At 35.2% G+C, this 13,932-nt stretch overlaps 1 protein-coding gene across 6 annotated transcripts in view; it reads right to left on the reverse strand.

The window, feature by feature from the left end:
- Positions 1-13,932, reverse strand: part of Kdm4c (lysine demethylase 4C) — a 181,863-nt gene that overhangs the window by 99,878 nt on the left and 68,053 nt on the right. For 5 of the 6 annotated variants that reach the window (XR_004387957.1, XM_032902651.1, XM_032902645.1 and 2 more), the window contains 2 exons: positions 11,507-11,610; positions 7,620-7,757 (listed from right to left, as the gene is read on the reverse strand). Coding sequence is in view for 4 of the 6 variants with exons in the window: in XM_032902651.1 (XP_032758542.1) it covers positions 7,620-7,757; positions 11,507-11,610 (242 nt within the window). In the remaining 2 variants the exon portion in view is untranslated. Of the gene's footprint in view, positions 1-4,099; positions 5,985-7,619; positions 7,758-11,506; positions 11,611-13,932 lie in introns of those variants that run through there. The other variant, XM_032902661.1, reaches the window with a different exon arrangement.

The following is a 13,932-nucleotide window of genomic DNA, read 5'->3' on the forward strand; positions in this document are numbered from 1 at the left end:
ATTATCGACACTGTGAAATGCACTATGTAATATATATATATATATATTTTATGTACTTATTATATATATATTTTACTTCAAATAAAATCACTTCAACATGAAGTGTCACCAACTACTGCACCCTCTCCTAATACAACAACATTCTTCATGAGTGATGGCAAGTCTTTCACTCTGCACACTGAAAAAAGCACCCAGTTTCTGAAGATATAGGCTTTGTATTCTCTGAAAACAATCAGTATGGTGAAAATCTTTACAGTACATTCTACTGACATTAAAGCTTTATACATGCAGTTATTAAAAGCCTTTCAGAGAGGCTCCCCTAAAGACAAAGAAAATGTATATGTCCTTGCGGTGATGTCACGTGAAAGAGAAAAGGCTAATTCTTGGTGTTCTTTCTGAAAGAGAGGCTTTGATGTATTCTCAAGACTTTTGGTCTCCCTCTTATAATCTAAAAGAGTAGCCTAATCTAAGAGATCCTGATTAGTCCTAGTAGCCCTGAGCAAAAGCCATTCCCTTTATATACTAACAACATAGCCAATATGGTAAGGACAAGTAGTCAAGAACTTCTCTTCATCTATCTTTCATTACAATTTCATTTGGCAGAAAATAGTTTTCCTATCTTTAATGACTCAGAGCAGTACAGAATGCTATTTGTACATATGTGGGGGAAGAGAGTACTGCCTTGACTATCTCACTGCTTCTAAGGAATAGCCTTAGACCTGTTCATCACAGTTCACATACACATACATTGTTAGGAGTCAGGGACATGCATGGACACAAAAGAAAAATAAGGATGACGACACACCAGGGAATTCCAAAAGCACAAGACTACTAGAAGCTAAGTATGCTTTTCTTGAAGGGCAGATCATTCTGAATAGGTTAAGTACATAGTACCTAAGAAGAATGAGTACATAGTTATAAATAATCTCAAAGCACATTAGCTTAGTTACAGCTGACTGAATGTTTTGATTTGTAAAAGCAAGATCAAAACAGCATTTCTCAGAACAACCTTTCCCATACATTCCTACACAAATATGTAGCCTAGTACCTCTTCCAGAGCAGACTCTGAACACTTAGCAATCAAAGATGTCTTAGCTGTCGGAAAAAAAAAAAAGCATACAGGGAGCTAAGTATATTTTGTGAGAATCACATGTAAGGTTCTGTTGCTCTGCAGCACATTCTTTACTTTACAAGCTCTGTTGGTGTTCATAACTAATACAGAAGTTGGTACCAGGATTGGAATGTTGTTGTGATAGGCCTGACCATGCTTATGTTTGGAGCAATGTGGATTTGAGAACACTAAAAATATGCTTTAAGAAGGGTTTATTGGGCCTTACTCATAGAAGCATGGAACAAAGTGGTGCTGAGAGTGATTTAAACTGTATATCAAGAGGTTTCAAGGGAGAAGAATTTTTAATATGATGCCTAGAGATTAACCTTGTGGTATATGATTGAAGAATATGACTGCTTTTATTCTGCCTTAGGCTAAAATGAAGAGATTTAGAAATTTCAAAACAAACTAGCATAGACTCTGTCCTGTGGTTCACTCTTATGGAGAGCCTCTGCCCTGTGGTTCACTCTCATAAGAGCACATTGAGAAAGGAAAAATACAAAATGTATGATTCAAAGACTAAAGGGGTTCCAGGAAGTGGAATAGAGCTCCAGTATTCAAGAATATTAAATGGAGTTAAGGAAGTGGTAACTACAGGGAAAGATACCACTCACCTAAGCTTATTATTTACAGGAATGCAGTTAAACAAGTTAGACATTATTATGGCCTGGTTATTACTTTCATTTGAATACAAGGAGATTCTATTGTGTGCCAAATTGACAAGGGATGGATTGCGATGGCTATTCTCAGTTGTCAACCTGACTGTGTATGGAATGAACTGCAATCCGGAAACATCTGAGATCCAGATCCTTAGGGCATAGGGGATTAAAGAAATTAAAGAACAGCTTACTTCCTGGTATAAGCAAGCAGATTTCAGAGTTCAAGGCCAAGTTGGTATAGAGCAAGTTCAGGTAAAGAAAAGCTACATCCAGGAATGGTGGTGCATGCCTTTAATCCCAGCATTCAGGAGAAAGAGGCATGCAGATCTCTTACTTAAAGTCAGTCTATACAGCAAGTTCAAAGACGTCAAGTTTAGGCAGCTAAATAAATCATTGAAAACAGGAAACTTTAAGATGTAATAGAAAAGGAGGACCAAGTTCCAGGTACAACAAGCAGCAGAACTTCGAAGCTTCAGGCTCATGGCTCTGGCTTTAGAGTCAAGAACAGAAGCAATTACTGGGATGATTGATACTAGTCAGCTGGAACTACAAAATTAGTAGTGATTAAGAAGAGAGCAGTGTCCCATGGTTAAATCTTTGGGAAGTATTTTCTGAAAGCACAAAAAAGCTGTGTTCCAGCTACAGACCTTGTTCTGACAGCCTGAATTGGCAATGTTTAAGAATCGCCCAGGTGGTACTGGTTTTGAAGGCATGAAGGGGTCGTGGAGAGCAGCTAAGGCTTAGCACTGAGAGCCCAGGAAAGGCTATTCATTAATGAGGGTGAAACTTCAGTGGCATTTGAAGGTCCAGAACCAAAGTGGTCATACAAAAATTGTTGAGGTTTAGCACTGTGACAAGAGCCTATGAGAAGCTATTGGGGAAAGTGCACACTAGTTGCAGTGCAGCATATTGGAGAATCCAGTAGCAGTGGATGACCACCAAAATCAGCAGCAGCAGTAGAGTAGACTCAGCAAGAGCCTAGAGTGTCACAGATAGCAGAGTAAAGGAAGTAATAAAAGACTTTTGGACCATAGAATATCATATGTGGATCACAGACAGTGGAACAAGTAGCTGTGAAGTTGAAGATGTCTTGAGATGCCAAGATGCTAGAAATGCCAGAGCCAAGGAATACCTGCCCAGGAAAGCTGCTAACCGGAAGTGGAACCAGCTCAAGGGAAAGAATTATGTTGTAGTCAACAAAGCTAAAAGCAGTTTGATATCAGACATAGAAATGTAGAATTTAGTTTGTCCAGATGATTTTTGGTCTTGCTTTGGTCCAACATTTGTACACTACTATATTTTGAAATGGTAATGTATATCATGTAATGTTGGAAGTATGTGATTTGCTTTTTTATTTTATTTTATAGGGGATTATATTTAAGAAATTGCATGATTCTCAGTAGGGACTTTTAACTTTGAATTTTTAAACATTGTTGAGACTGTGAAAGACTATAAAGACTTTTGAGGTTGTACCATATCCACTGTGCATTATGTTGTAACTCCAAGCCTATGCAGACCAGGGTGTGGAATGTGGTGGTTTAAAGAGGTTTGTCCCCATAGATTCATGTGTTTCAGTACTTAGCCATAGGGAATGGCACTATTTGGAGGTGTGCCCTTATTGGTATAGGTGTTACCTTGTTGGAAGAAGTACATCACTGTGTAGGCAGGCTTTGAGATCTCTTATGCTCAAAGTCTGCCCAGTATAGAATCAGAGACTCCTGGCTGTCTGTGGGAGATAGTTCTGCCCTGCTGCCTACAGATCAAGATTCAAAACTTGTGGCTTCTCCAGCACCATGTCTACCTGCACACTGCCATGCTTCCTGCCATGATGATAATGGACTGAATCTCTGAAACTGTAAACCAGGCCCAATTAAATATTTTCCTGAGTTGCCCTGGTCATGGTATCTCTTCTCAACCATGAAACCCTAAAACAGAAGTCAATGAAAAAGTTTGCTAAATGGTTCTGAAAGAAATAAGGAACAAAAACATCAACGAAGTAAATTGTGGTAGTTTGAATAGGTTTGGCCCCCACAGACTCGTGTTTGAATGCTTGGCCCACAGGGAGATGTGTCCTTGTTGGAATAGGCACGTCCTTGGACAAAATGTGTCACTGTAAGGGTAGGCTTTGAGGGTCTATGCTCCAGCTTTGTTCAGTGCAGAAAAGATCTCCCCCTGGCAGCCTGAAGAAGAGCCTTCTCCTTGTTGCTTGTGAATCAAGACTGAACTCTCTGCTCCTTCACCACCATGTCTGCCTGCATAATGCCATGCACCCTGCCACTATAATAATGGACTAAAGGTCTAAAACTGTAAATCCCAATAAAATGTTTACCTTTATGATTTGCCTTCGTCATGGTGCCTTTTCAGAGCAATAAAACCCAAACTAAAACATAGAGCACTAGGGTCCTCTTGGAAACAAGGATGATCAGACTGTTACAGGCAGAACTGCTGTCCAGTCCACAGCAAAGTTAGAGTTTTAGGGAACACGGTGGAAAAGAACATCCCACTAGAAAGACTCAGAAAAAAACTCTGAAATAGCTTCCAAATCTAAAAACTTAGACATCAAACCTCCAAAAACTCATAGCAATTTGGAACAGGTAATTAGTTTGACAACAATGATGGGATGGTACTTCTAATCAGTCAAAGCCAGATCTTAAGAATGAAGTTTTCTTCTTTCACTGCATACCTACAGGTCACTAATCATTTCAGTGGAAATCAATAAATCTCCTCTCCATCCACATTTCAGAGGTATCTTCAGAAATCACTATAAGCAGAAGGTAAGCATCAAGGGACAAGGGAAGCACTGTTGGAACCCTCTATTCTCGCCTCTGGTCTGCAGACCAGCATCAAAATGAAACAAGCACAGAGTCAGCAAACGGAGCCTTCTCTCTTTCATAAGACACATACAATAGTGACAGATTTCTCTACTAACCAAACCTGATAGCTTATAATCAAGACTCACCTAACAAAGAAAATGGTTAGGTGCTTTTTACTAAAAATAATCGTTTGCAATAATTCTTTTCTGCGACATCAAATTAAAAATTTGGAATAATGTGAAATTACATGTTTTAGATTATATGAATGAATGACTTATATAAATGTACATACATCAGAGACTTTTATCACACATTTTTACATTCCATTGAAGCCATATGAAAAGGAAAGCAGGAGCTCCAACTCTTTGCATAGCTGTGAGGAAGTAGCAGTCTGTTTACAAAAGTAACAAAAAGCTTTACTCAAAAACTACAAGTCATGAGCTCTACCATTTAGAAAAAATTCAAAGGAACAAATAAAATAATAAGGCGAACAATTATAGGAATCCACAAAGCTAAAAGCTGGTTTACTACAATCCAAACTAACCCATACATTGTATCAGTAATGAACAAAACAGATAATTTGTGCCCAAAACACAATTTCAAATGGTTAAAAAGCTATATACAATATTGTAAATTAATAAGATGGTCTACCTTGCATATATCAAATACAGGGACCAAAAGCAATTAAAGTCTAAAAGAAACTCACATCACATTTTAGTATAAGAAAAAAAATTGACTAAGAATAGAAATAATAATACTAAGGTAATAAGAGAAGAGTTCATAGGCTATTGAAACCTTCAAAATTGTCTATTAAAAAGTTAAGTTCCTGTTTTTAAGAAGAAACCAGTTACCTAGGCAAAGTAGACTCTCAATTTTTACTCATCATTTGCTAATTTATACTCGTTTGTAGGCAGCATTAAGGAATGATTAAGAGGTGTGTCACTGGCTTTGGGGTTTCAAAAGCGCACATCTACCCCACCTACAAACTCTCAGCTACCGCTTAAACCAAATCCTCACAGCAAAGCCACATCTGGCCCAAGAGGAAGAGAAGGGTGAGAAAAATACCTACGTAGGACATGTGGAACATTTTAAATTAGCTAGCCTAATGTGTGTATCAATAGTTACGTGCCTAATAAAATAAAGTGCCCAAAACCAAATAAATAAGTGATATAATGAATGATTTTCACATGCATAGGATTTCTCCCCTTACAGCAAACCTTTAAAGTAAGGAGGACTTTCTAATTTTGTTGAAAAATAAATTACTTTCCTGAATATACATATATCTATCAAGAATAGGAATATTGGGCTTAGATCCGCTTCTATAACACCTCAGCCAGCTATAGGTTCTAAGGCATAGCAATATTCACAATTCCTCACTGGTGGCTATCCACTCCTACTACAAACATGTAGAAAAATGACCTCATTGCATATGGCTATAAACAAGGAAGAAATGTCTTATTTTGGTCAATACCGCCAAATAGTTTTGAAATCTGTAATAAACAAGCACTAAGTCATTTTTCTGGTGATCTGAAGATCTACAATAGCTTACTTAGTCTGCCAAATTTAAAGATGTAAACATAACATCACATTACACCTTCATGTTTATGGCATGATTTCAGCACAGAAGAAAGCATTTCACTTCAATGCAAGCACAAAGTTACAGGCCAAGCTATACATGATGAATGTTCTATATCTCATTAGAAAGACTATAACACGATATAGTAGGAATTACTTAAATTTTATGCCTTTGTAAGCAACCCATCAGAAACAGGCATTAATCATTTTCTTCAGTAGTGTACTCATGCAAAGTTGCCTGTGCTTGAGTGAATAACCCCCAAACATTCTCATATAACTCTAATAACTATGAGGATAACAAACTAGACAAGACAGTAACAGAAATATAAAAAATAGTTGGGGAACTTGTTGGGAAAAAGACAGGATTCAGTAGGAGTGGGAAGAGGATGTAAGAGAAGGAAAAATGACCAAAACATAATATATTTATATAAATATATACAGGACCCTATCAAAGACTGAAAACAAACTTTTAAACAAGAATTCATTCAAATGTCTCCTGAGTTGCTAAAGAATAGAATTTTTTATACATTTTAATGTTATATAATCTTAAATAAACCTGTAAATTAAGAGTGATTTTTCCCTAATTTCATGAAATGGTCCTATATACAATTTTTTCTCAGAATAGGATGAGCATTCACTTGTACCATGAAGTAGCTAGATAAAGGCCTATAAGCTTTATTTATCAGTTTTTCACTGACTGTGTCACCTTCATATACTTTGCAATAGTTTCCTTAAGACCTATCCCTCTCCCAATCTGCTTCTCCCAAAAAGCCAGAGGAAAGATAATATGTCAATTGTTTTGAAGATGGCTCTGTTTTAGTGCCTCAAGGTGAAAGCAATTCAATAAAAACTACATACACAAAATGAAAATATACAGTACATGAACTAAAACAGTGTTTTTAATGCTAAAACTACAAACACAACTTTATACAAGTTTAATGTTAACATTTATGTGAACTAAAACAAATATAGCTCTAAAAGTTTTAAAACTGAAACTACCAACAAATCTTTATACCAAGATTAACATTAAGATATAAAATGTTTTACATTGTTACTACTAAAGAGTTTAATTTAATCATTAAGGAAGCCTTAATAATTTCTTTTTACCATACTTTCTCAACCACCAACAGTTCTAAATTTAACAGACTGAACTTTAATGAGAAGTACAAGTCTGTTTACCACACAGCCAAGAGAAAATGCTGCAGGAAACACTAATGGTAACTTTGAGAGAGAAAGCAAGCATCTACAGAAAAAAATTCAGTCAGAGTAAACTGTCCTATAACAATCTCAAAATAGAAAAATCCAGTAATGAGTAGCCACTCATCTTATGAGAAGTAAATATATAGCTATTCTGACAAAAATTACTATAGTGAGAGGCACAGTGTGAATGACGAACACTAGTGATGCACATGTCCAAGTATGTATGTACTATGTATGCTTCACTCTTCAGGAGAAACTTACCAATTTAGCAACTTTTCCATAGTCAATCCATCTGACTGTAGCAAAGTTTGTAGACTCAGCACAATTGAAACCATGATTAAAACCAGCATGATACCCATAAGGAAAAGTAATCATGAACTCTCCAGCCTCCTGGGTAATCTGTAGAGTTTGAAGAGACAGAATGTTTAATAACTTTCCAAATCATTTAATGATTAGTACATATTTCAATTTTCAATTTTTAAAACAAAACAAAACAGTAAAACTATCACACTATCACAACTTTAAAACAACAGAAGTTCTGGGTGTTGTTATGGCTCAGTGGTTACTAGTGCCTGATAATTTGACTTCGAACTCCGGCATCAACAATACAAACAGAGTATCTGTATTGTCAGCAATCACAGAATTTAATGTGAACGTCTCATCTGCAGATACAAGACAGAAAAAGGATTCACTGTTGGCACCCATGTTCTCTTTTGTGATATTTTATTTATCATTATTGCTCTTTCCAGATATGCTATATATAAGAATATATAAGAATGGTAGATCTACTAATAATGTTGAGCATATACATATGGATAAAAAGATTACCATTAGAACAAACATAAAATATCCACAGTGATTTTCCAGTCCTGAACATCAACCACAGTTGGCAAAAGAATCAATAACTTAACAACATGAAACGAGAACCAAAATAATAATAGGAACAAGACTGTCGATCTAGAAAAGACACCAACTATTCCTTAATATGTTTTTTAAACAAATAAGAAGTAAAGTAAGAACTTATAAAATTGTAAAGAAAAAAAAATTCACATTCAGTTCTCACTGGGCAAAGATTCCCCTAAACATCTGAAACAAAGGTCAAGCAATGTTGTGTTTGAAGTTACTGAGCAAAAGGAAAAAAGTCTCTTAACGTTTCAGTTCTAAAATGTTGCAAAATAAATGAGTTATGTAGAGATGTGCACTTAAATATTTAGTAGTCAAACTATATAAATATACAAGTGTATACTGAAACCAAACATCCACCTTGGCCTCGTTATTGATTGTGAAATGCTCTGCAACTACATTACTGGCCCAATTTAAGAAAAGCCAGATCATCACATATAACCCACTAAAGAAAGTTCACATACCCTGTTCAATTCCCAGAAACAAAAACAACATGAATGGCCAAAACTCCATGTCTCTTATCAAATTCATTAGTCTTACAGAAACCCCAAGACAGAGAATTTAAAAGAAAATCATAAACAAATGTAAACTTTATTTAAAAATACAAAGAATTTTACAATGGCATATACAAATACTTCACTTAACTACAAAAGATAACAAAAAGACCTTGAGTTATATCCAATACAAACACAGATGTGAACAAAGTAACAAAGATAATCAGGATTTAAAAACAATTTAATAAAGAGGTAGAAACACTGAAAAGAACACAAGCTAAAATGAAAATGGAATTCAAGTATTCAATGTCTTGATTAGAAAATTCAGGAGAAGCTTTAAAAACAGAATAAGTCAAGCATAAGATAGACTATCAAGACACAAAATGTAAGATATTGACAAAATAAAAACCAAGAGAGACAGACAGACAGACAGGCACAGAGAGACAAGAACTTAAAAAGGATAAAAACATATATAATATGTGGTATACTATTAAAATTCCTATTCATCCAATTATAGGCAAAGAGGACAAGAGGGCATAATGGGGGGAGGGTGGGGAGGGGAACACCCATAAGGAAGGAGGGGAGGGAAGGGGATGTTTGCCCGGAAACCGGGAAAGGGAATAACACTCGAAATGTATATAAGAAATATTCAAGTTAATAAAAAAAATAAATAAATAAAAAAAAAAGAGTAATACTTGGGCTTTGTAGTTCAGGAGTTCTTCTGTTTGTATTGTATTGTATTGTATTGTATTGTATTGTATTGTATTGTATTGTATTGTATTGAATTATATTATATTTTAAGAAGATTAAGAACCACAAGTATCATCTGACTGAAGGCAGAGGGAGTAATAATTAGTCTCTTCTGAAAATGAATCCCCTTATTGGCTACTTGATATTACAAAGTCGTCAACCCTGAAATCACATATACAAAAACAACAAAAAATGGATTCAACTAGATATATTTGTAAATTTATGCAAAAATATAGATATGTATGTAACAATAATGTTCAAAGAAAAAGAGGCTCTCAATTTGAGAGTGGGAATATACCTGGAATGGCTTAAAGAAAGAAAATCTAGGAGACGACGAGAAAAATGGAAGGGAAAAGTGATGTAATTTTATCTAATTAAAATTGTAACAATAAAATATAAAAGGAATTTTATTAAAAATAATAATCTTACAATAGAATATAAAACCTTTTACATAGATTATCTCATCTAATACTTAGAATAATTCTCATTAATCATTAGTATTATCTCTATATTAGAGGTGAAGTAAAACTCTAAAAATAATGTAACAAAAACCAGGAGGGAGCCTAACAGATATAATTCTACAACCACTAACTGTCAACAGCTCCTATGACATCACACAATAAACTATTTGAGGAACATTATGTTATTATACATATGTCCTACATCAAATCAAATGAAGGTGGAAAACAGAAGTGAACACAATTCAAACACAGAGCCCTATTATCAAAAATTAATTATTAGTATCTCACTGTTTTGAAAGTTAAAGCCACAAAAGTCAACAAAGCCAGTGAACACTGAGGTTGCATTGAATCTGAAGCACAGGAAAGAATTCTGTGCAGCCATCTAACTCTTTCCCACCAAAGGCTGGAAGAAGGAATGTTTTTAAATTCCCTTTTGTACTCCAAGACCAAAGGTTTTGTACTCTAAAACCAAAGGATATAGAGAAAGGGGAACACTTAATCATTGCTCGTAGGAGTGCAAACTTGGACAGGCACTGTGGAACTAAGTGTAGTAATTCCTCAGGAAGCTGGGCCTAGATCTACCTCAAGACACAGCTATAGCATTATTAGGCAGATAACCAAACACCGTCTGACCTACTACACAGAAACCTGTTCATTCATGTTTTGCTGCTCTAATCATAATAGTCAGAAACTGGAAACAGGCCAGCTGTCTATCAACTGCGGATAGATAATAAAAATGCCATACATTTATTACTTATCTATTACAAAAAGTGAAGTTATTCAATTTGTAAGCAAATAGAGCTGGAAAAAGATCATCCAGAGTGAGGTAACCCAGAGCAGCTGTAATGGTACATACAAGAACTGTACACCATCAAGCAGGCCACCAAATTAGTATGGATGGAAAAGGAGATCATGAAGTTCTACCACAGGGGCCACTGGCAACTGATATCTACTTTTTCTGTTTTTTAACTGTGGCTTTTTTTTTTTTTTTTTTTTTTTTTTTTTTAGAATCTTTTTTTTTTTTTTTTTTTTTTTTCTCTGAGCTGGGGACTGAACCAGGGGCCTTGCTTGCTATAGGGCAAGCGCCTACCACCAGCTAAATCCCCAACCCTAACTGTGGCTTTGAGAATCTATCCATACCCAGTACATAGTTCTATAGCCATGCATATATAAGTATTACTAAGTAGACTCTGAGTTTACAAATAAGAAAAAAAAAAAAGGACATTATATTTGGAGGGAAAAGTGATGATGGGAATAGTGACATATCTAGACAGAAAGAAATAGTGGGTGGATATATTTATGTATTAAGTACTATAACAAAAATTAAATATATATAAACTTGAGTAAATATGTTTTAAAATAAAATATTTAATTAACACTTAAACTAATTATTGATGTTATAGAACATGAGCTTAAATTTCTCTTTACCTGTCGTAGTGTTATTTAATAATTCATAACATAGTATGCCACTTTAAATTCTTCTTAAATACAAATTCCACAAAATGAAACATCTACTTGTGAAAGTCAAACAGAAACAAACCTTGTCAAAGGGAATGCCATACTTCTTCAGCACTGAGGGGGAAATCAGTGTCATCTTGTGGCGGAGGAATGCATCACAGCCTTGGGAGCTGCTGGGGAAAAAGCCTAAAGATCAACAATAAATATAGTGTCAGTCAAGATAACATTTCACATAGTTTTTAAAATACACTTGAATTCTAATGTTCTTATAACTTTTACTAAAAATCAGTCCAAGCCATAATCCTTAAAAACTTGTATGTCAAAAAGGTTGGTCTTTTCAAAAATATTTACTAAGAATTTACCATGAATAAAAAAAATAACTAATTTTAAGAATTTCAATTCAGCACATATTTGAAATGCAGTTGCCTAATATATAATAACTTACTGTTCAAGTGGAAAGTGAGATTGAGAACAGCTGTACTAAACAAATCCTCAGTGGAGACTCTGAGAACTAACCATTCTGAAAGCACTGTGGTTCCCAAAAGCCCGAGACACCATATGCACCAAACTCTTCCCTAACTTCTGGTTGCCTTCCAGTTAATTTCACAGGAACAACTACTACCTTGCAATATCTTATAATAACTATATTTGGCAACAATTATTTAAATTATTTTAAAATCACAGACAGGATTTTAATATGTCTAACATGAGGTAATGATGTATCTTTTAAATGACAGAGCTCCCCTTCTGAGCATGGTATAAGTATTTGAAATTGTCATACTGTACTATAAAAACATTCAAAATTACTATATGTCAATTAGAAATAATATTTTAGAGGCTGCAGAGAGGGCTAAACTGTTTAGAGCACTTGCTGCTCTTGCAGAGGACCCAGGTTTGTTTCCCAGCTCCAACATGATGGTTCACAACCACCTGTAACTCAAGTCCCAGAAGATCTGATGCCATCATCTGACCTCCACGGCACAAGGAATACACATGGTGCACAAACACACATATATTCAAGCATACATACACATAAATAAAATCTTATTTTTTAAAAAAAGAAGTTGTATCTGATTCAACATAACACAAATGATTAGAAACTTGTCTTACAAGCCTATTTTGGGGAGCTTTGAAGAGAGGAAGCTAAATATTAAGGAAATCCTTTATTCAACAATGTATTAAATGTTCATTCAGCAGTGTATTATACTTTAGTTCAGGGATGATTTTATCCATCACTGCTTTCAATCTAGCTGAGGCATGCTGTCACTACCTTGGTGATACGGGGAGAGGAAAATGAAAACCAGCGTGTTTGATGATTTATCCAGCACTTTCTCCTTCAAACAAGGAGCCATCTTACCAGAGTGCGGAAAACAAGTCACAGTGAGAAGTACAAAGAGAAGGCAGAGGAAAGTAAAAGAGGACAGGTCCCAAGGAAACAAGAAGACTCCAGAAATGATGCACATACACTACGGGGGGGAAGTAAAGGTACTATGTGATCTTATATCTAAAATGAAGGGAGGACGTGCTAGCACATCACCTAACTAGCTTGCCCTGATGCTCTACACACAACTCAGAATAGGTTACTTTGATGGAAAATTCATTATTACTCAGTTAATTATAAAAAAAAGTATGTTATAATTTTGTGTTAAATTGAATTCAGATATCCTCAGCCACACAGGGCCTGTGGGCAACAAGGGAGACATAAATGATTAATCCTGAACCATCATAATAGTATAGAATAAATTCACAAAAATTTTTAGAGAATTTAAATGTTTATGCTACAGTGGGGAGTAAGGATACAGATAGATAGATAGATAGATAGATAGATAGATAGATAGATAGATAGATAGATAGATAGATAGATAGATGATAGAGATGGTAAATAGCTAGTATAGACAAAGATTCAAAGTATAACTTAGTAGAAAAAACTTGTAAGCGAAACAGTTGGCTCAGCAGTTCAAAGCCTATAATGTTCTTTCAGGACCCGAGTCCAGTTCTTAGCACAATGTGAGGAGGCCCACAACTGTAACGTAAGCTACAGGCAATCTGATGGCCTTTTCCAATTTCCAGAGGTATCTTCACTGACTTACACATATCGCACACAGACAGACAAACAGACAGACAGACATGCACATGATTTAATTTTTTAAAAATAAATCTTTTTTTATTAAGTATATTCTGGGTAAGCATCTATGTATGTTTAAAAATAGAAATGGGACAGAGAGAGGGAGAGTTCACAAAATCAGTTCTCTATAGAGACATTGGGAAGTAAATATTACCATTCTTTACAAGAGCAATACAAATAAAAATGCAACTTTGCCATGTGGGGTCATTTCCACTATAAACTAAGGATGATTAATAATCATAAAATATAAACACTAAATAAAGCTTTAGTGCATAGGAAGTAAACGCTATACCAGTATAATGATTAAGTATGCACAGTAAAATGCCCTAAGTCCTACCTAGGGAGAAAAGAAAGCACCCAACTCTAGCTGGTCTCCAATTTCA

This window comes from Rattus rattus, chromosome 1 (genome assembly GCF_011064425.1).
Source record: "Rattus rattus isolate New Zealand chromosome 1, Rrattus_CSIRO_v1, whole genome shotgun sequence".
Taxonomy (NCBI): Eukaryota; Metazoa; Chordata; class Mammalia; order Rodentia; family Muridae; genus Rattus; species Rattus rattus.